The 22,792-nt window shown below is 39.6% G+C and overlaps 1 protein-coding gene across 4 annotated transcripts in view; it reads right to left on the minus strand.

Moving 5' to 3' along the window:
• MAP7 (microtubule associated protein 7) overlaps positions 1–22,792 on the minus strand; it is a 111,522-nt gene that overhangs the window by 69,872 nt on the left and 18,858 nt on the right. Inside the window, exon 1 of one of the 4 annotated variants that reach the window (XM_031053995.2) lies at positions 6,931–7,017. The exons of the other annotated variants lie outside the window; for them this stretch is intronic. Within the exon in view, the coding sequence (XP_030909855.2) occupies positions 6,931–6,943 (13 nt within the window). The 5' untranslated portion in view covers positions 6,944–7,017. Of the gene's footprint in view, positions 1–6,930; positions 7,018–22,792 lie in introns of those variants that run through there. 4 annotated transcript variants of the gene reach the window in all.

A 22,792-nucleotide genomic window follows, 5' to 3' on the forward strand; every position in this document is an offset into this window, starting at 1 on the left:
ATGAAACCAACTGAGAATAAAGCAACACTGAGTTAAATCAGGAAATGTAAAACTGTCTAGCATCAAACAAGAAATATTTCAATCTCCTACTCAAAACTGATCCTCCTCATTTCTGCAAGGTAGAGAAAATCTAATGGGAAGAGGTTTCAGCTCCAGCTATCTCTAAGAGTCCCCAAAGTCACAAAAGCTAGCACTGAATGCATTCCTAGTTTTGCCCTCAATAAGACCATATTCTGTCTTTCCACAAAAGAAATTAGAGAATGAGCATGAGAGCTTTGAATCTAGCAAGATGATTATACAAATGAGTTTTTTTCAAGGTATATAATTATCAAATTCTTAAGAGGCTGAGACAAGAGACAGCATGCAGGCAGAGCTGTGTAGATTAGGCAGTGTAAATGTTAATTAAGAGATCTGGAGAAGGGAAAGAAAATAATGCAATCCCTATACATTAGCATGTGGAGCTCTGGGCCCAGTCACTGAACGGTGAGGTAAAGCCTTTCTAAGGGAAAAAGAAGTAGAAAGCAAAGCTCAGGCTTGAAAAGGGGGAAAGAGGAGGGAGTCAAATTTCTTTGTGCTGTTTCCCATCCTCACCCTTTCTACATCCACCTCCATGCCCAGGAGACAGAAGTAGCAGTCTTTAACAACAGAAGGGCAGATCTTGATGCTAATACACACTCTACACTAAACCAGCCCTCAGAAGCTCTGTGAACATTGTATCAGAGAGCTGCAAGGCTGAAGCAGTGAGGAAAGCTCCCAGTAAATACAACCTCTATTTCTTTGTTTTGGTTTTTATTTTACAGATGCTTCTACTATTGCAAATACATGTTTCATCATGACTAGACAGAATAGCTAAGATGTTTTTTGCCAGAACAGATGAACAGGCTTCATAAAACACAGGTACAGCACTGACTCCAGGCTGTCAAACTGAATGAGCATACTAGCACGCTCTACAACATGCACAGATTTTTGAGCCTCTTGGAGTCTGGGCCACAGATTCATTAAGCAAAAAGAGTTTACTAACAGTGGCTGCAAGGCCTGGGGGCCTAGGTCTCACTTAGACACTGTATGAAACCTGCAGAAAGTATAGGAAAAGCCTGAGACTCATTGACCACTTAGAGTATTATTTACATGCCATGTTTAAGTATAACATTTTGGTCTGCTGTGGTCCTGTGGAATATCATCTTTGCTTCCATGTATGCATTCATGTTACTAAAGTCTGCAGGATTAGGCTGTATTTCATACAGCTGAAAAGACTTACTGGTGATTTAATTAGGCACAGTTGCTTGAGTGTCCCCTCCAAATCTGGCCTCATAAAACTACCATTATCTCCTCCACCTTTGTATAAGTATAGATTAAAGCAGCAGAGATGTTGTATTTATCATGGCACAAAACAATAGCACATTTTAGCACAAATACACTGTAATTTCCTCATCTAAAACCACACAAATAACTTGTGGCTGCAACAGTACCAAGTTATTTCACAATAACCTAGTTTCTGAACTACTCATCTGGCAGGCCCAGCAGTAATACTTCTTGTTCAGGACATTCCTAATGGATGTAACACATTCAAACCTCCTACTCCCTGTCCCAATATCCCTTTTAATGTTCTCTTTGCTTGCTCTGCAATTCGATGCTAGTAGACTAGCTGAAGCAGCATTAAGAAATAGAGAATAGGAGCATGTCACCAAGCTGAAAAGCTCTCTCAGTAAACTGAGTAGAGTGGGGTGAAAAATCTGTGTCACATCACTAGCTTTTTAAAGATTAAATCTAGCATGTGGCAACATGCCTAAGAGCAACCTGTCACTGAAGTTCAGAGAAACTCAGCTTCTCAGGTGACTGCATCTACAAGATCAGCTCTCCCCTCCTATATGCACTCTTAAGAATTGCCTAGAGTTACCCTAAATTTTATCAGGCAGCAGAAACACTCCCCAAATACCGAGACATTCATATGTGTATGGTCTCTCTAAGAAGATGCTGAAGTCTAATGTGTCATCAGAAAAGCTAGTTATTTATATGCTTGCTCTTCTCAAAGTGCTATTTGCAGATATTAGAGAAATAAAATGAGAACACTAAACTAGGCTTTGCAATAAGAGCCTTAGAAACTCCAGATATTGTGAGCTAACAGCTTGACAGACTTCAGCTTTCAGTGAAGAATCTCTGTCATCTCTTGAAAACCTTCCATACTCCACCATACATTTTGTCCTTCTACTTGTTAGGAAAGGCAAGTTCTTTGTTAGAAAGGAGTTACAATAGCTAGAGAAGCACAACAAAGTTTGGAATGTATCTCAAGACACCACATTAAAATTTCATGTCTAAACCCCAAAATCCTACAGTCACCACACTACAGTCCAGGTCCTTTTTTTTTAACTGCTACCAAGCTCTTGAAGATTTCTCTGTTAGTACACAATTTCAGCAAATTGAGTGCTGAAGTTGGTAACAAAACTAAGTGAGAAGGCAGGCGCAAGTACTCAAGTACTGCAGAGAACTGACAGCAGAGAGCAACAGTGGTGCACATGCATCCTCAAGAGTAGCTGGGCAATACCCAATGATGCCATACTTGTGCTGTGCTCTTCCATCACTGCTGAACACAGGATATTCCCTTTAAGTGTATGTATTTTATAAATGGGTAGTAGAAGAATCAGAACAGGTTTTTGTATTTGTTAAGTTTAAATACATTTTGGTGCAATTCAGATATTAATCTGAGGAAAGACTGTTGTTTCTGTGTCTAGTTGGCTCAAATTAATCTCTGGTTAACTGCTGGAATGCAGCAGGGATAAATTTTAGCTACTAAGTGACTTAACTGTAAAAACTTGAATGTGTGTCAACACATTAACCTTCCACTCATTTGCCTCCTTTTACCATCAAACAAGCACAGGCAACAAGCACACTAAAATAGTAAGTGTTCCTTCCATTAATCACTGGCTATATTAAATTATTTCCAGTTATCTGGACAAGAACACCAATGCTCTGTCACCATCTCTAGAGACAGTATTGTAGTTCTATAGATAAGAGCCAGCTGTCCTGCTAAAAAGAAGAAAAAGAAAAGAAGAAAAGGCAAGCTTTGGTTCTCAGGAAGACTAATACCAACATCTTCCTCCTCACCTCAACCCTGCCCCCCAAAGTGTTCTGGGTTTATCCTCACATACAGTTCAAACAAAAGCTTCAGTTTGAATCCTGCCAGCAATTAAGCAGCTCAAGTATTCACAGCATTTGAAGAAGTTAAAGAGTTTAGCTTCCTATCTTTCTTCCCTTACAGAAGAAAAGTTTGGGAACAGTAAGTTAACACCAACTTCCACATTCTAATACAGCCCAGAAAACGGTATGATACAACACAAATTAAAATAAAACTATCAAGACAACCCAAAATCCAGAGAAAATCCACAGCTCCCTACCGCCTTTTTTTTTTTAACCCCCCAAACACTTCAAAAAATTTTAAGTAGGTTTTCACCTTCAAATTCAGTGATGCATCCCTGTGTCATGACACTGGTTTCAGCACCAGGTAAAGCCCAAATCCTAGCGTGGGATTTTGACTCACTGCAGCCATCTGTTTCAAGAGGATTACATGGATTTTTTTAAAGTGCTAGACACATTAAAAATAGCAGAGAGTCATTTCAGATGCTTTTTCAGCTACCTTGTTTTAAAAATATCACCTAAGCTTGAAAGTCAAAGCTGGATGACCCTGTAAGTTCACCATGCCTATTGATGTCCTCTGACAAAAAACCCCAAACCATTATTGTAAGAGTAAAACTACAAGTAAGAGACATTTTTAACATCTCCACTTTTTTTTTTCCCATGGCTAAAGGAGGCACTTGCTATGTCTAAGCTGTCATTAGGCTTTAATAGCATAATTATAATTTCCAAAATGGCACACCTTCAAACGCTGTTTCTTTTGTTTGACTGCATAATGTTGAAGTTTTTCAAGGAACATCTGTTACCAAATCCAAAGGTCTCATTTAATTCATTAATTTACGGCAGACTTTCAAAGAACAATCAGCTGCATACTTATATCATGCAGGTGAATAAATGTCTTTTCTCCCAGCTGTTTGGCTGCTGGGCAAGATGTGTATTTAAAATCTTACTGCTTAGAAAAGAAAACAACACAAAACAAAAAAAAAAAAACCCCAGAAACAAACAACGAAACCAAACCATCACACAAACCACAGGAAAAAAACATTATAATTCCTAATTGATCAAATAGGTTGTTTCTTTATCAAAGACAAATGATGTGCTTCTCAATCTAGTAATATCGCATCTCCTTAACCATGAATAAAGGACACAAGTGAAAATACACTTCATTACATGACCCCTAGCTTTGAAAAGTCATGATAAACAGCTAAACCTCCTATTTCCTAGGAACAGCAGCTTTATAGTTGCCCCTATTCAATGCCATCTTTCTGTTAATACAGATCTGCTTTGCAACTAGGCCAGGGGGAAGGGAAGACAAGTACTTAGGAGATGCATATAGAAACGTGCCTGTGAATATAAAAGCTATTCCAAGCCACTTCCCTCATCTTCTTTCAGCATTTTATACAGCCTTGCCCTCTGCTTTTGTTTCTGGTTAATAAATGTTGGTCACTGTACACACCTTTTAAAAACTGTAGCAGCTCTGATTTCATAACACTGCTTAGAAGTACATGACAGCACTGGATAATAGCAAGAGAAGTCTAAAAACCTCACTTTGTAATATTTTTTCATTATAAGTACTGAATTTGATAGCAGCTGCATGTTTTTCTTGTATGCTAAAATAGCCCCAAAATATAGGAATTTCCTGTTTAATGTGGTAATTCTGTCGTTATGTTTGTTTGTTTTTAAAAATAACTGGTTAAAAGATATAACAGCATAAGTTATAACAGCATAAAGGTTTGCCTTGTTTTCTATCAATTCATTCCATCATGACCTTATAATAAAATGCTGTCTCTGTTCAGATCTTCCAATAACATTTTTCTTAATATATTACATTTTGATTTCTAATTTACAACATTATCTGATAGCTGCAGAATTCCACTGCTTCTGCACCAACATTAATATTTCAGATGAATTCAATTCCTACAGATTTTGGCAGTGATACAACAAAGCATCAGCCTTTCACATCTGAAGTTCACAATTGTGCTTAAAATTAAAGTGAAGTAGGTGGTCTCAACTTCCACTGCTTGCTCCCCACACAGTTACTCTACACCTCAGCATCCCCTTCTTTCCTCTCCCTAAATCCTCCACTATCCCAGAGACAAAGCCTGCAATCTAAGATTAAGAAAAGGGAGAAATTCTTGTAACCATCAGGGAAAATGTACAGTAGTAAGCCATCAGACAGTGCTAGCAATCCTTTATTTCCAGGAAGACTAAGTTTCACTTGCCCCCCCCCCCTTAACATACCCAAAAAAACTCCAGATAATTCATTCTCATAATGTCACAACATGATTTGGAGACTGAAGAACCTTCCACTCAATTTACTTTTAGCTGCTATTTAAGCGCATGGAAAGAAATTGCAGACATCAAAACAGGCAACATTTACTAGGACCCCTAATTGTGCAATGAGAACACATACAACCTATGCTGGGGCTGCGTTCTCTGGAATTAGACCTTAGGATGGGCAAGCACTTACTGATCACTGCTGCGTGCCAGGGCAGTCACCACAAGGCAACATCTGGAAGTGCCAACCCCACAGTTTGCAGGATATATGTTGGCTTCCACTCCTCCACATTAGCTCTGGAGGCCAACATGCCAGACACCAGTTACCAAAAGAATAGAAAGCCTGCTGCAGTTCGCACTTTGGATACAGAAGATGAAAAGCCACATCTGTACAGGGACTGTGAGCTGCCAACACCATCAAGGGAGATAACACTCAGGTGAGGGTGTTGCACATAGAACGCATGATAGTATCAATCTACTTTCAGTATCAGGCTACTTCCAGGTATGTTAAGTGGTATTTATAGCAAAGGGAAAAAACAATTCATTTATTATTTCAGAGATCAGTCATAGCAAACAAAAAGGACACCCACGTGTCATAACTCAAAATTTACAGTGTACACACAGCAGGCAACTACTCAAGAGGAAAACAGACATGCTGAATGACAAAATGAGACAGCAAAAAAGCATCTTCATCAGAAAGATTTTTCTTTTCTAAACAATTTTTGCTGGTTTATTCACCAGAAAAATAAATGGAGTGGAGGTAGAGGAGAAAACACAAAATACTACTCTTGCTTTCATGCTCTGCATGTACAAACTTGAAGAGCTAAAGAGATTAAGAGTTACAAAACACACAGTTAATTCCCCATTCATGGAAGAACTCCTTAAGTGGAACTTCACACCACAGAACATCTTTCTCCAGTTGTCTGGCCCAGGGTGGATAAAGGAAAGATACATTCTGATACCAAACTTGCTACTACTTTTGGAATTGGGATGCTGTTTTATAGCTGTTTTAGCTACTGCAGTCCCTAGATTATGTAAAAGACTATTACAGACACACAGGCCCCTTCCTGTTCTACATATTGTCACCCAGTCTTGCAGTTTCCATCAGTCTTACAAATTTGGAGTTAAAACTAATTAGACTGAATGATGTGAGCAAGTACATAACCACTCTATATATCAAGTGTATGGGTACTCACAACCAAGAAGCCAACTTAAATAAGCAATCTGGTGTTTTGGAAAACACTCAGTAGTGAACTACTTGCTTGTTAACAGCAGACACTGAAGAAAAATAAAACCTTCAATTTGATAATGTATCTCAAAAATCAAATCGTAAGGTCAGTGTATTCACAGATTACTCTTCTGCAACACCTTGTGTTGCATTAGACTCCTTACAGTTAATTAGACAATAATAGCACAAAGGAAGAACACTGCAACTAGAGGTGACAGTGTTTTCCATTTACAAATTTTAATTGGGAAGCCATTTAAAAGGATTATTTCTGGAAATACAAAGAGCAAGGTGCTTACCTATTTTGTCCATTATATTCAGTGCTGTACACTCACTTGCACTGCAGAGGTCTACTGTGAATCCATTGCATGATCCATATCACTCTACATACATGGCTTCAGCCTCCCATCCTACATTTAAAAAGTTCAGGCCACTAGTTAGGCAGACTCAGAGTAGAAAGGAGGAGATGTCACAGAAGGAAAAGGTGCAGCTTCAGAAAGTGTCCAAAAGGCATGCCATCAAAATATCCTTTTGAGGTCACATCTGACCTGCTCTCACCATTTCTGGCCAAACATCTGATCAAAATGGAGTTTGTCACATCCACAGCATCACGAGATTATATGCAAGAACAGGGAGGGGGGAGAAGTCTGCCGAGCACTTCCCTGTGCTCTGCATCAATAGATGTGGGCTTAGCCTCTGTTAAGCAGCTCAAGCCACGAGTTATTGGTGCTGGCAGCTGTCTACCACACTGCCCCACTTCTTATTTCAAAACACAGCGCCTGGGATGGAGGCCTTGGTCAGTCAGCTCCAACCTGCCTCCAAAATAAAATGAAGAGTGATGACAGTGGAGACTCCATGTTGGCCTTGAACAATCCTTCGACAGTTTAAAATACCCCTTTTCCTTTTTAAACAGCTCAGTGCAAAGATCAGTTACAGCAATACTAAATATAACTCAACATGCATTTCAGATAAAAAGTAAATTGAGATAGGACCTTAGTTTTAGTGCAGGATTTTTGCACATGTACGGACTGTTTTCTTAGGTTATTGGATATACTATTAGGCATTTTAACATTTATTGGTCTTCAGGTAACTCTTGATGTGTTTCTATTGGCTTGATAACAAATGAGCCTTTTCAAAAGGCAGAATAAAGTCATTAATATCAACATTTTGTCCAATATTATGACAAATCAGTTGCAAGCAGCTTAACAGAAACTGCTATATTACTTCCCCTGTCCTGAGAAAAAGGGCTAATAGTGCATTCAATCCAGATTTTAAGAAGTGCCTGTGCTAGTGTCAAGTTTTCTGTAATATTTTACCTTGCACTGTAAGGTCTATGTAATATGACCAAACAGAATTCTCCTCTAAATTTCCCTTATTATAAAAAATTTATTACAATATAATTAAAATCGGATTTGTCACTCCAACAAGATCATGCCATTGTTAGACCTCCCATTTTAAGACTAAGAGCTTATAAACACTCTGGTTCTACAATAATCACTTGTTTAACCAGAACAGTTACTGTACTCATGTAGGGCACAAGGGCATCTCCCACCCACTCCACATGCTGGCCATCTCATGCGAGCTTAAAAAGGCCCACAGAAGTCAAAGCTCTGTCCTATCACCACTGACAAACCTGGGCTGAAACACAAAAAGCAGCCTTATGGCTATGATACAGCCAGAGAGCCTGGAAAAATGGGATTGAACATCTGGTCCTGCCAAAGCCTTATAAACCCAGGGTTGCTAACTTCACTTAGCCTCTCACAACCTGGATCTATATCTTTAGATGAAAACATTTCTATTCCCCACTCAAATTATTGATTCTGATGCAAGCATTCTCATCGGACCCACAACTGGCCCCAAATTTCTGCTGGGGAACCTGGTTACCCTGGGGCAGAAACAGTAACTAAAGGCTTTAGAGCTCTTCCTGTGAAACTGCGAGCCTGAAACAACTAGATTTCATGGAATGTTAGAGAGCTAAATTGCTAAACGCTGTGTAGTTTGAGCTGCAAACTCAAAACAGTGTAAGCATTAATTATCTTTGATTATGAATACTAAAGATCAATTATCATTAATTTTATCATCCTTGTTCAGGTGATGAGCAGATAACCTGCTCTGCAAGTGGTCCCCTTGAGCTACAACACAGAGTATGGAAAACACACAAATAAAGACAAACCCAAGCTCATTCAAAACATGTCCAAAACCATCCTGGTACTGACTGTAAAAGAGAATTTAAAACCTTATGAGAGAACAGGTTAAACTACTGTCCACCCCTGCTAAAATGGTTCTAAAAATAAAAAGCAGTGTTTGTGTATTCTGATACATTCACATTGCAGTCCAGATCACATGGCCCGAGGAGGTAAAAGCTATTTCATCACGGACATATAGGGTAAATGAACTTGCCAGTCCCCTTTCTAATGCATAGCCCACTAAGCGTACAATTAAATGAAAAAGGAAAATGAAAACTCATGCAGCTGAGCATATTCAATTTGTATGGGGTTTAACATTATACAGAGCTTTCAAAAGAATACTTATAAATACCTTTTTTAAAAAAAAAACCAAATCACATCATTCACCCTTAATTCAGTCACATGCACAGCACTGAGCATATGCCATCCTTCCCCAGCACTGCCAGACAAAAGCTACATCACCAAAAATAGCCACACAGTGGGCTAGAGCTGCTGCAGAATGCCCTAGATACATTTAGGTCATAAAGATTGAGCAGCTCTGCTGCAAGGAAGAGTTAGGCACTAACCTTCATAATAGGCTGTGGCTGAAAAGAGGGAGGGAGATGAATTTTCATGCTTGAAGTTAATTTTTAATAAGCATTATTTAGCTGAGTTTAAGATAGCACCTAAAAGCTATTTCCATGCAGAGCTGCAATGCATAGATAGATAAATAGATACACACACAAAGAACATAACAGGGAAAGGGTGTACACTTGGTACAGGCTTTCTATGAAAAAGATTATTAAAAAAAAAACAAACAAAAAACAATCCAGAAATATACAGAGTTGTCTCTATAAGAGTACAGTCCCAGACTGATGTTTTCCCTGTTTGGTTTCTCTGTTAAGTGTGGTTTCTTCCTATTATCTTTCTGCAAACATTAGGAAAAGCTAAGAGTTGATGCTTTTCCTGGATCAGGTCAAATACTATGAGCTGTAAGAGCTAAAAAATTAAAGATCAGTGTGCTAAGTGTTCAGAGGAATCACAGACTGACTACGGTTTAGTATGCCAGACAGACCCCCTCAAATCCTCATCAGATATCAGGGTCATTCACAATTTAGCTTTCTCCACCATCTAAATATTCCATTCAACATGTTAAAAGGCAGCATCTTGAACCAAATGAGTGTTACAGCCTTGTAATAAACAAAACACACTTATCCATTATAAATTAGGTAGCAGTAGGTAATATGTTAAATGAACTAACAAGCTAGAAACATCTGAGAGTCATCTTCACCTATTTCAACAGATAAGTGTATGTTTCTCCATAAAATACTAAGCTGTGATCAAAGCAAACACATTTTAATCTCAGCAGTGAGGAGGACAGTGGTCTGTCTTCTTAACACTACCCTCCAAGTTACCTCTGAGGAAGAAATCTCAGTCTGAGTGAAGTGATCATTGCCTGTATCAACTGACCCGTACAAAATGGATTTCCTCAGATTAGCAGAGGATTGCCCTACAGCGGCAGGCAAGGCTTCACCTTTAGATGAGTTGTAGAAAAGCAAGAGCTATCTCCACTGGTACACTGCATCCAAAACTGGCGTGACTCTGCAAGTGGGTCTTGTTATGTTGCTGGTGAACCACCAGGCATAAAAATACCAGAGGTATCACACATACTACCAACTTGCTCTTACCACTCAACACTGCCCTTTTTTTTCTGAAATCCACACAATGGGAAGCAGAAGGGAGACTTTTCTTTAGATAGGACAGTCTTGGAGTCTCATATGCTAAAGTTCAGTCATCAGCCTGTGAAGTGTAAACATTAGCCTACATGTTCACAGTCCTTATGAAAAGAGTACCACCATAGCAGTATTTAGTGAGCAAACTACTGTTACAGTTTGATGCTTAACTGTCTAGACCTATTTCTATGAAGGTTCAGCACAGGAAGCATGGAACAAGAAAATGAAAGGGCAATGATTCACGTGGCAGGTGTGACTTGGTGCTTCCATCAGTCTGTGTTTCTGGCAAGGTTATTGTATGCCTACAGGATCACATACGTAAAAACATGTTTCTGCTCTAGCCTGTCTTCACAAAAAAGAAGGCGGCCTGGGGAAAAATCACAAGTACCAGAAAACCAAAGAACCCCTAAAAAAGTCAAGGATATATACTCTGCTGCCTATCCTAAGGAGGAAAGATCAAGCACGTAGGTATTTCATATTAAAATTGCATGAAAACAGTATAATTCAATCAGTGTTGTCAAGGAGCAGTAGAAAAATGGTTCGGGGGGAGATTTCATCAGCAATTATGTTCCCTGCATTATCTCTGCTTCATTGTGGATTGTTACATTGACCACTGTCATGGAATAAAAATTTCAATAGTAAGAGAAAAATCCACTGCTGCAATGTTTTATTTTTTTTCAAGTCTTCAAGAATTTCACTCCATGCCCTTTTAAAGGAGTATAAAAGAATCTACAAACAATACATTAAAGCACTGCAAATGTAGGAAACTGTTCATTTGAAGTTATCATATTTCAGTCTACTGGTACTAAATCGGAAGACACTGATGCATACATATGTATAGCTACTATGTATAGCTTAGTATTCAGGAACTTGCTTTCCCGCTGTAGATTCAATGTCCTCATGAAGTTCTTTTAGTACATTAACAGAGAAATCTCTGAACAAGTGCTCACTTCCTCCTGCCCCTCCCAGCAGTAATACACTATTCTTTTTTCCTGTAGAAGTTATTATTCACTGTGGCATAAGAATAAGCAGAAGTCAGGGCTCCTTGACTGCTCCTGGCCCACCGTGTAAGCTTTGTTCTTCCTTTATCCTGTTCTTAATAGTTTCTTTGGGGCTTTTAAGCACTTTGGTAAAAGTCTCCTTTCCCTCTATGATGCAGGCCTGCAACTGCATGCTCAGGGCAATGCCCTCACACTCAAAAGCAAGCTACTACATAAACAGCTCCTGTATAAACACTAAAGAGAACAACAACAGCACTGGTTCTCTGAGAGAAGATCTCTCATGTTGAAAAGAGTCCCCAAACTCCAAGGAGCATTTGCTGAAAACAGCTGAGTGCGATGGTTTAGGGTTAAGAACAGTGTAAGGATCCCTTCTGCCCTTTTTGAAAGTTTAATCACTTCCATTGCTGTCCTGGAACAATCTGTAATGCAAAGGACAGCCAAAAGAAGAGAACAGCAGGGTAACTTGCTGGCAGCTGATGGATACCAGAAGTGCCCTGTGGTTCCCATTCCAAGAAGAGGAACAAACAACACATTTTTCTTCAATTCCTCACAAGCCATTCGCCAGGAACAAGGCCTCTACACAACCAAGGTAGTCCAGGAAAACCCCCTCTGCCCAACAGTGTGATCCAAATATTCAGAATAATCTTACTTTAAAACCCGCAATTAGACATTACGGAGTTTTAGCAAAGGAACTTTCCCCAGCTATGGTGTTATGAACCTCAGGATGCCAGTTTGGTTTTAACCATTTCTACAGCACATTTATGTAACTGTACACATCTGGATTTCCATTAGATCTATATCCACAATCTTTTTTATTTATTATTAATAACACAATTATGAGGTTATTCAGTCTGAGACTTGCTTTCCTCTTACCCAGTTTGCTAGAGGAGGAGAGAACTTATTCCACCCAATTATTTACCTAAGCAATATCTGATACACTCTTCAGTAGGCAGGAAAGTCATGGCTTCCACTGTTGAGCGAAAATAAGCAAGTTTCAGTTTCAAGAAGTTAGCATTAAGCAGCAGTGTATGTAGGCTTCATTAATGAGAATGAAAATCAGAAGAAACCAGAAGCTTGAAGTACTGTAGTTAGCAGCTGTCATGTAAAAAAGAACAAAACAATTTATATTTATTACCACAAATCTGGACTTTCTGTAAATGCAGGCTACAGCAGCTAAAGTTGGTTTCACCATGATGTTATTAGTGGAAAGACACAGAAACTTTAGCAAACAGTCAGGGGGCAGACCATTTTCCTTAGAAATGCACACATTTTCCAAAATAATGTTCCAGTGTAGAGTTAGATGTGCAACTACTGTACAGTACCCATGGTGCGCATGTACCCTCTTGAAACACTTTCCACTGTTGATCTCTATAATACAATTCACTTTGTTATAAGCACACCTGTATCTAGATGTGGCTACACATCTACACATATTTTCTGTGAGAACTGTCAGGAACTGAAGCCCGCATGCCAGTACACCTTTCTCCCAAGCTATTCTTCTTTCTCCCAATAAACAAAATGCTGTGAAAAGAACAGTTCCTTCTGCATTTAGCTAAGCTGCATGTTTGGCAAGAAACAGCTTTGAAATTGGTGAACAGAGCCACATTATCAAACACAGCAGTCACTGAACAGTGAACAACCAAGCAGCAGTTAAGTATTTGATTCAGTAGTGAGAGTAGTTAGTCTATTTACTCTCCAAAGTGTTATGTTAAGCAGTTCATAAGCTGCAGCCAAAGCCTAGTCTTCAAGCAGCCGTCTCATTAGCACAAGTTAAAGCACATGTCACAAAGCAGCCTCCAAAGCTGGCCAATAACTTTCAGTTTTGAGACCAGTTTGCTATTAAATAATGCAGAATTCAGAGACCGCACATGAAAGAATTGAGTGTATCACTTTTTATGCGATATTAGCTCTAAGGCACAGGTTAACTGCATCAGTACAGCTGCTTCTAGCTTGTGCGTTTAAAAGTGCTGACTTTATACAGACTGGATGACATTCACAATCCATTATTTTAACACTTCTCTCTCTAACTCATGTTTGCAATAAAATAAATGCAGTAGAGTTGAACCTAGTGCCAGGTCCCCACAGCTTAAGCAGTGCAGCAAATTGATAGTATGGCTGTGAAACCATCTAGACATTTACTGCTAATAGCATAAGAACAAATCCAAGGAATCAGGACCTAGTCCAGCATGGTGTCTCCCCAGTTCTTGTAAAAGCAGCTTTGATCTTCGGGAAACGTTGAAACACAAAAGTCAAAAGAGCTAGTGGCACACAAATAGATGCTATCCTAAGTAAACAGACAGTGCAATCTTCTGGGAAGCCCAGGTAACCATTTCAACAAAGAAGCATGAAGCATGAAAAAGCAAAATTTCAGGGATAAAAAGTACAATTAAAGTGCAAATAATTATTCCTCATAACGCCTTTCTTCCCTGTGCCAGACACTTTCAACCTATCTTCCCATTAAATCCTGTGGAGCCCTGCTCTCCAGGGGCCAGAATGGCAGGCTGAGTACTTCAGGACTAAAGCCCTTTGCTTTTCCGTAAGAACAATACTAGGCTGTGCAGGAGCAGCACTGCCCTCAGTCCTGCCAGCAGGCCTCTGCCCTGACTCAGGGGAGTGGCAATTCAGACCATTTTACAAATGCCCTGCAAGTTGCCTAGTAGCATAGTAATTATCCACTTTCCAATTAAGAATGATTTTTGAAGTAATTGCTCCAGTGCAGAATTATAAAACTGTTTTTAGTTCTCCTATTGAGATATGACTGAATGTGACAGCAGGACCTATCATTTATTCAGAAGATAAACAGATCAGAGATTCAAAAGCTGGTGAGAAACTTGTACCTGAAGCTGCCTTGAAGCAATGGGTGCCACAGCTATACCTGTCCTTGGAAGCTTTCTCATTCTTTGAAATGGATACTGGATGGTTATTTCTTTCAAGCAAGAATTACATCACCAATTGTTTACTTGCAAAATGTGGCTCAGCTCAATAAACCAGAGATCCGGAACAGGAGCAATAAGTGTTTTCAGTCCATTACCAAGAGAAAAGGATAACTGCTCTAATTCTGAACACAGGAGTTCAAATACACTACCTTTTAAATTTACTTTGCTTCAGAAGAATGTCAACAGGGACAAAGTTGGCCCAACCTTTTTAATGGTTTTGCACATGCCTTATCATGACATGCATCTTCTTGCCAAACAGCCCCACAGCATCTCTTCTTATGACAGATTTCACTTTGCACAATGAGTTAAAACTACATAGGACAAGACACAGTTGTGTACTTCATCAGGCACTCCAACACAGTGTTAGCAGACCTGCTCAGCTGATCACCCTGGCAGGCAATTTCTCTTGCCATCCACTTGGCCACCAGCACCCCAACACACAGAGCTTTTAGCTCTACTAGCACATGAAGGGTAGAGCTCCATGGACCACAACCAATAAGCTATGCAATGGTCCATTAAAACAGCCCCACTCTGCAAGCATTACTGCCAGAGGAGCTCTGACCAGCTAGCCCTGCCCAAGCAGGTCACAAAGTACAGCACAGGAAACTGCTAAAAAGGTACTACTGCCAATTAACATAAGCCTTGATGCTGCACTTACTCAGCAGTGGATTGTATTCAGCACAAACTTTTCTTTCAGCAGAAAGTCCTGATTAATCTTGAAGGCATGCAGGATATCAACATACTCCTTATTTTCCTCATTTTATTTCTCTCATTTCCCCTTTTAAAAAGCAATGTATAAACATAATTGCACTAGTTTTCAGCAATACAAAATAAAGGTATCTGGAAGGTGGCTTCAGCATTTAGAATACAGCAGTGTATTAGGAAAGTCAGATCTCATTGGATTTTTCCCATTTAAAGATCCAAAAGTGCAATAAAGAGTGAAAGTTTCAGAATATGCAGACAGTGATTTCACAACATCTTAATACCTGCAAGTAGCAAAATCTTTTCAAAAGGCTTACAGTTAAAGCATTTTGCTCTTGCTTTATAAAAGAATTTTGTGATACATGTATCACAAATATATACATTTTATACTACGTATGAAACTCTCTGGAGTAGGTAACCAATGCTGTTTCAATTCAAAGAACATTCAAGCAAAAGGTCAATCAAATAAGTTGTGGGGAAAAAAAAGAAAAAGCGAGAAAACACTGTGCAGAGAATAGGAAGTAGGTGCACTGTTGCTCAGCCACAGGCAATTAGAGCCTCACCAGCTGGCTGCTTTTCCACAAAGTAATTTTCAATAATCCCTTTACAGCCTGAAATATTTGAGTCAGTTGGGAAAGCTCTTATTATAACTGTTATTGTCAGGATGTCCTGCAAAACCAAGTTTCTCCTCCTCAGAGAGGGAAACAGAGATTGTTCCTGTAGATGTTACTAGACATGATATTTATCATCCCTTATTCTTTAAGTCACAAGAAGTTTCATGTGAAGAGACAGACTTTGCAACACAGTTCTTGGAAGGACTGTTAATCAATAACTGGTTTTCCTATAGCAGGTCTCAAGAGACAGTTGCTTTAAAAAAAAAAAGAATGGAAAAAATTCTTCCTTAAGTGAAGAACAACATGCCTCCACATATGTATTTTTATGGCGTCTCTTGACTTTGGCTCATTTCCAGCCTCCTGTCTTGGTGTACTTTCACACTGCTTCAGTCAACCAAAGTGAACAGGTCAGGTTAGCTATTTAGTGCCAGAGAACTGGCTGAGAATGAGAAAGAACAAAGGCTTTCAAAAATAAGTAAATGCCAACCCCCTCCTCCCCCCAACACACATTACAAAAGGGTTTTGTAACCAAGGAGAAAAATTAAATCTTACTTTGAGTTACAGCTGCTGAATCCTGCTTACTCCACAGACCATCCCATTTATTAGCATGCAATAACTCTAGTAACGCACTGCAATTATTCTACAGCATCATTATAAGACATATCTTGACTGCCTTTAAGGACTGATAAAACAGATGTTACCATCATCACAAACAAAAAAGTAAACCTTCACATCAGGTGGCTCCCTACCTGGTTTCTTTCTGAAGCTATGCTAGCTTACATTGTTTCAAGAGCAGGTGTCTGTTTGTGTGGCTCCCTGGTTAAAGTGTGTTGAACCAACCCCCAGAAGCCATGACAAGGGCAAGCAAAAGTGAGCAGCAACAAACAGATGAGGGTAACCTCTCCCACTAACACAGACCCCTTTCTTAAAGTTTCTTGACCCTCCTTTTATTGCTAATATATTTGTAAAAGTACTTTTTATTATCTTTTATGGCATTAGCCAGATTTAGTTCCATTTGTGCTTTTGCCTTTCTTCCTGTTTACATAGCCTACCAAAATCCCTGTACTTTCCATGGGGTGACAGTCCCCTCTCCCACAGGTGATAAGTTCTCTTTTTTCCCCAAGTTCAAGCAGTATCTCCCTGTTCAGCCACGGTGATCTCTTTCCCCAGTGATGATCCCCATGTGCCATCAGCAGGCTTTTTTGCCATGTAGTCTGATCCATGGTCAACCCCCCCCCCCCCCCCCAAATTCTGATGCTGACACCAGTCATGGAGCCAGGAATTGATTAGTGAGATTTTTCTGATGTAACCATCGTCATTGATTGTTACTGGCAGGAGGGACAAGAACAGTACTTGGGCTCCTGAACCCTGAACCAGTTGCCCCAAGGCCCTGAAGTCCTTCTCAAGTCCTCTCAGGCTTCTTGAAGAGTTTTCCCCATTATCCACCTTGAAGACTAATAAAGGATAGTAGTTGTGGGGCTGCAATCTCTGAGGATGGTGATTAAATGGAAGCCTAATAGAAAAAGGAGGCATTCATAACTATCACCATGGTGTAAGCATCACAGACTTTCCTATGCTTTGCGTCAGTTATGAACTACAATGATTTATGTTAAACGTATTGCAGTGAAAAGTCAAGCTACTCTGAACACAGCCTTCAGTGACACTGAGTATCTGAAATGTGGTTTACAGTAGTAATCCAGTTAACTCACAAGGACAGTGAGGCTCACAGAAACTCTCTGAATACAAACTAGTTGCCATTTGTTTCTTAAACTTGAGAGTAATCTGGTGATCCAAAATCCTGTCAAAAACCAAATAAATACATTATGGAATATTTCAAAAAAGACAGATTGAAAGAGTGAGAACACAACAAAATGCTGATAACCCAGGCACAAGAAGCAGCACAAGCTGCTTGGGCTGCACCCTAGTTTTATTGCCAATACCTCGCTCAGCAGCTGGTTGTTGCTGTCCTTTTCAGGTTTACAGATGGCAGCTGCCATCTGCCTTTTCTATACCCCTTTACCCTTTCATTTTGCAGTTCAGACTGCAACTAACCACAGCACTTTAACATAGATGGCTAGATGGCTGAGAAAGTTTGGTTGTGTTTCATTTTGTTTCTATTTTTAAACAAAACCTAATTTTTTCTTACTTTGCTGGAGAGAATAAGAGAGCAAGGTAAACATGCTTTGGTTTTCCTAATGAAAGGGCATACAAAATGTGAAAGTAGCATTATCCGGAGTTTGCGTGGACTGCATGTCCAAGATGGGATGTACATTCCTCAAAGAAATCATAGTATAGTTAGGGTTGAAAAGGACCTTAAGATTGTCTAGTCCCAACCCCCCTGCCATGGGCAGGGACACCTCACACTAAACCATGTCACCCAAGGCTTTGTCCAGCCAGTTCTTTATCCACTGTGTGGTCCATCTATCAATTTGTCTCCAATTTAGAGACAAGCATGTCATGCGGGACAGTGTTCAACGCTTTGCACAAGTCCAGGTAGATGACATCAACTGCTCCACCCCTGTCTATCAGTTCCATAGCCCCATCATAGAAGGCCACCAAATTGGTCCCTTAGTGAAACCATGCTGGCTATCACCAAGCACCTTGTTGTTTTTCATGTGCCTTAGCATGCCTTTCAGGAGAATCTGCTCCAAGATTTTGCCAGGCACAGAGGTGAGACTGACTGGTCTGTACTTTCCTGGGTCATCCATTTTCCCCTTCTTGAAAATGGGGGTTATATTTCCCTTTTACCAGTCATCAGGAACTTCACCTGACTGCCATGATTTTTCTGTTTACAATGATATTTTTTTCTGTTTACAATGACTGCCACCATTTTAACTGCTACAATTAAGAAGGAATGACAGGCAAGAAGGTTCAGCAATTTGTTTTCCACCACACTGCCACAATAAGAAGTATAAACAAGTACAAACTCCACTGACATGACACCTCTGTGTCTTCAAAAACAGCTCAGATACATTTGATGTCATCCGTGGTATCTTGGAATGCAAGCCAAGATCTACTGTTGTAATTTTCATCAGTCAGCTTTCAGTCAGTAATTTCAGTCAGCTTTCAGGCAATGAGGAAACTGACTTCAGAAAGGGAAAAAACAAAGCTAGAATTGGCTGCATGAAAGAATGATTTCTCATGTCAAGGGTGGGTAACTGGATAAACCTGCATTTCCAAAATAGCTTTCTGAAAAGCTCTCTGAAGCAGAATTGTGAAACAAGATGCTTTGTACACTCAGATACAACAGTGTGACTCAAGTCCTGTCAGCACTTCTATAATAAACCTTGCCTTTGCAGGAGTTTAAAATTAAGCTGAATAAGACCTGGAACTCAAGAACGCAAAATTCAAGCCTCTTCATCACACTTAACAGTATCTTTTACAATATTATGAGATTTTAGGTCCAGGATCTTTCCCTAGACTTTCAACTAGTCAGACTGTCTCTGCCCAAGACATAAGCACTACGATCATACTCCCATCAATTACATTAGAATTCAGGCATCCTGCAGAAACATTATTTGAAAATGTATGTTATTTCCTCACTCCTTTTCCTCACTGTCTCGCAGTACACAGAAAATAAAAACTCTTCTTAATGGTTTCTGTACCAATTGCTATCATCAGATTCTTCAGAGGCATCCATGTTCCTGATAAGGAAGGAGAACACATTTCTACCACCAGCATGCCATGCAATAGGAGATGGCCATGGCACTAGACTGCAGCAAAGCTCTTCTTTCAATGAAACTCCAAGAGCTGAAGTATTTCCTGGCTGCAGGGGTGTGCAGTGGCACTAGCCTCATTCCACAGCCTTCAATGCTAAACAGAAAAGTCAGCAGCACATCACAGGAGAGGTCTGTGAGCACCTGCCATGCCAGACTGTGGAAGGACAGTTGTCCCTACATCTGAACCAGATGCAAGAGGAAGACTCAGAAGAAAGTTGACTGTGGAAAAAAATAATATAAAAAATAGCCTCCACGTGAAAGACAGACCAATTAGTAGCACAGCTGGGGGTTCAGACTGTAGCAGTATTAAACAAGAGAAATAAAGACACAAGAGCAGGTAGCCAGTGACAAAACTACAAATTCAGTCTTTAAGTACATGGAGTTCCTTCTGGGACTTCCACTACCTTGAGTATTTCTCCTTGGTTGTTGAGGTTTCTGGGTAACTCTCTAAACAAACTGACTCTTTGCCTCCTCTTCCAAGTTGACTGTAAATCTGGCCTCCAACACACACTACTAAAAACCAGCTACTGATATTAAGGACTAATTGTGAATCCACAGCTGTAACTCCTAACAGTAAGCTCCCGCTTTCCCTTAAGCCAGGTGTATAGATACTAGTACCAGGAAAGAAAGAGTGCTTCAGGCAACTGAATTTTTATTCTTAAGTGAAGGACATCAACTGGAATTTTCTATGATTTGGAACCTCTACTACTTCAACATTTTGCTTCCCAGCCGTCTCAGCAAATACTTGTGCTTGATTTGCTCAAACTCTTGATCCCAAACCCACTTCCTCTTGCTGACGTGTACAAATAAACTCTAGACATGAACTCAAGCCTACAGAAGCATAGCTAATCCCTGAAAAAAAAATAAGAAAAAGTTTTGCCTCTACAGAGCTAACGAGCAAAACTAGGCTTCAACAGATCTGAAACAACTAGAAGATAATCTATATGCCCAGCATTAATAAAAGGGAATAAAAGCTTCAATGAACTTTTAATCTTAGAATAGTTAGGATTGGAAAGGACCTCAAGATCATCTAGTTCCAACCCCACACTAAACCATATCACCCAAGGCTTCATCCAACCTGGTCTTGAACACTGCCAGGGATGGAGCATTCACAACCTCCCTGCGCAACCCATTCCAGTACCTCACCACCCTAAGAGTAGTTAATCTTGCTGTAGTTAATCTTGTAAACAATTAGAAGGAATCTTGTACCATCATCCTACTGAAGCCACAGAAAGTATTATTCTAGTTCAAAACCACTCAAACAGTTCCCCAGCACACACAGTACAATTACTGTGTGGTCTGGGTCAGTACTCATGTAGTAAATCAGCTTTCCACTGGCATAGCCTGCCCCAAATCACTTGTCTCTGCCTCTAGCACAGGGACATAAATCATACTTTTTGAAAAAACTTGCATCCAAGTTAAGCTGCAGTGACCTGCCTCCTGAAACATTGCTCATTCTAGCCATTATCTAGAAGTTAATGATTTAAAGGAGTAAGTGAAGTTTGCACTCAAGTGCTTCTCTGAAACTGCTAGTATAAAAAGAAAATTTACACTATCTGCATGCTATTTCTAGTCTACAGCTATACATACAGGTCACTAAGACTGGGTTTGGACAACTGGGCTGTTCAATGGCTGTCATAGTGAAACCTATAAATCAATGAGATGGAGTTTTGTGTAGAATTTGGTAAACATTATTCCACTCCTCTGAAAGAGAAAAATACTCTGCTTCAAGCAACAAAATGTAAAAGCCCAAGTTTTAGACTACTCACTAATTTCATTTCTGATGTTTCATCTGCATTTTTATTTGCTTATTAAACACTTCCCATAGCTTCTCTCACCTTTACTGTACTGCAAGATGCACCTTCACTTGTGCAAGATACACAAGTTAGTGAAGGTAATTCATTAAAATAAAGCAAATTGCATCAGTTATTGTGGCATTTGTTCTCCTGGCTCATTACTGCTGTGGCCTGAGGTTGGGTAGACTGAGTGAAATAATTATCTAATGTGGCTTAAAAAAAAACAACCCAAAACCAAACCAAACAAACACAAAACCCCTCAAACACAGCCCCTCCTCCCCCCCAAAAAAACAACCATAAATCACTTCTGAAGAGGCTTCGGATGATAATACAAAACATGCGATGCTTTCACTTAGAACTCTTAACTCTCAAATACCAGAAAAACAAGTTCTCCAGCTGTAAAACGCAGATTAAATTTAAAGAGACAAGAGAAAAAAAAACCCCTTAAAAAAGGGCACAAAAATATTCTGTGGGTAGCTGGGTAAGCAAAGAACGTACATGTGTGAGTTTCTGCAGGAAGAACAATTACCTACTCAGGAATCACCTAGTGATTCAGGTGAGCCTGGTAATGAGTAGAGGTCCACCAGCATTTGTTCAAGGCCAGAAGCAACACTCTAGGCCTGTGTTCATTGATTTCTCTGGGGTTCAGTACGACAAGCAAAAGTTTTTTCCTTAAAAACAAATACAGATTTCCATGTACCTGGATACAAAGGCAACTTCAAAGGAGTAAATGGATACAGCAGTTTCTGGGCAAGCTTGAGAACACCAGCAACACCACAGTCACAAAAACATCAGATCCAACTGCAACATATTTAATTTAAAAATATGTGCTTAGCTATTGCATAATTTTTCCACTGTAAAATAAAAGCATGGCACGACTCAGGCATGTGTAAAGTGGTACAGATAAGGCATAGAGTTCCACTTCTTGCTGTCATCTTACAGCAATGGCCTATTGCTGTATAAACCCCTTGCATGCTTTTAGGAATAAAAAAACCCACTAATGCGTCAGAACCTCAGAGAATTTCAAGGTCCTTGGACAGATCTACCACTTTCAGTTTTCTTTCTCCCCCATAAGAAATAACCATAAACCTACATTCCTTTTACATGTATGTTTCCCACAGTTGGAATCATATACCTAATTTATGGTTTTTAAAGCCACTACTTTTACAGTGGTAACAGTGAATAAGGAAGAAACTCCACTACTTGCTATCAATCTTTTATGAATGGTGCTTCTTATTATATAAAGCTTTCCTGAGAGTTTTTTAAATTGAACAGCAATCTTTTTGCAACTTCAAGAAGCATTCTGCCATGCAAGTAGAGTAACCAAACACTGCACCCTGTTCTCACATGGACAGCTCTAATGAACACTATGTTATCATTTCTATCTTGGATGAAGTAACTCTGTTACTTACACAGGTTACTTTGAAAAATTCAATCTTTCCCTAATTTTTATTATCCTCAGTTCACATGCCAAGTTAACCTGAATTCCTTTTAA

The sequence above is a fragment of the Melopsittacus undulatus genome, chromosome 3 (assembly GCF_012275295.1).
Source record: "Melopsittacus undulatus isolate bMelUnd1 chromosome 3, bMelUnd1.mat.Z, whole genome shotgun sequence".
NCBI lineage: Eukaryota > Metazoa > Chordata > Aves > Psittaciformes > Psittaculidae > Melopsittacus > Melopsittacus undulatus.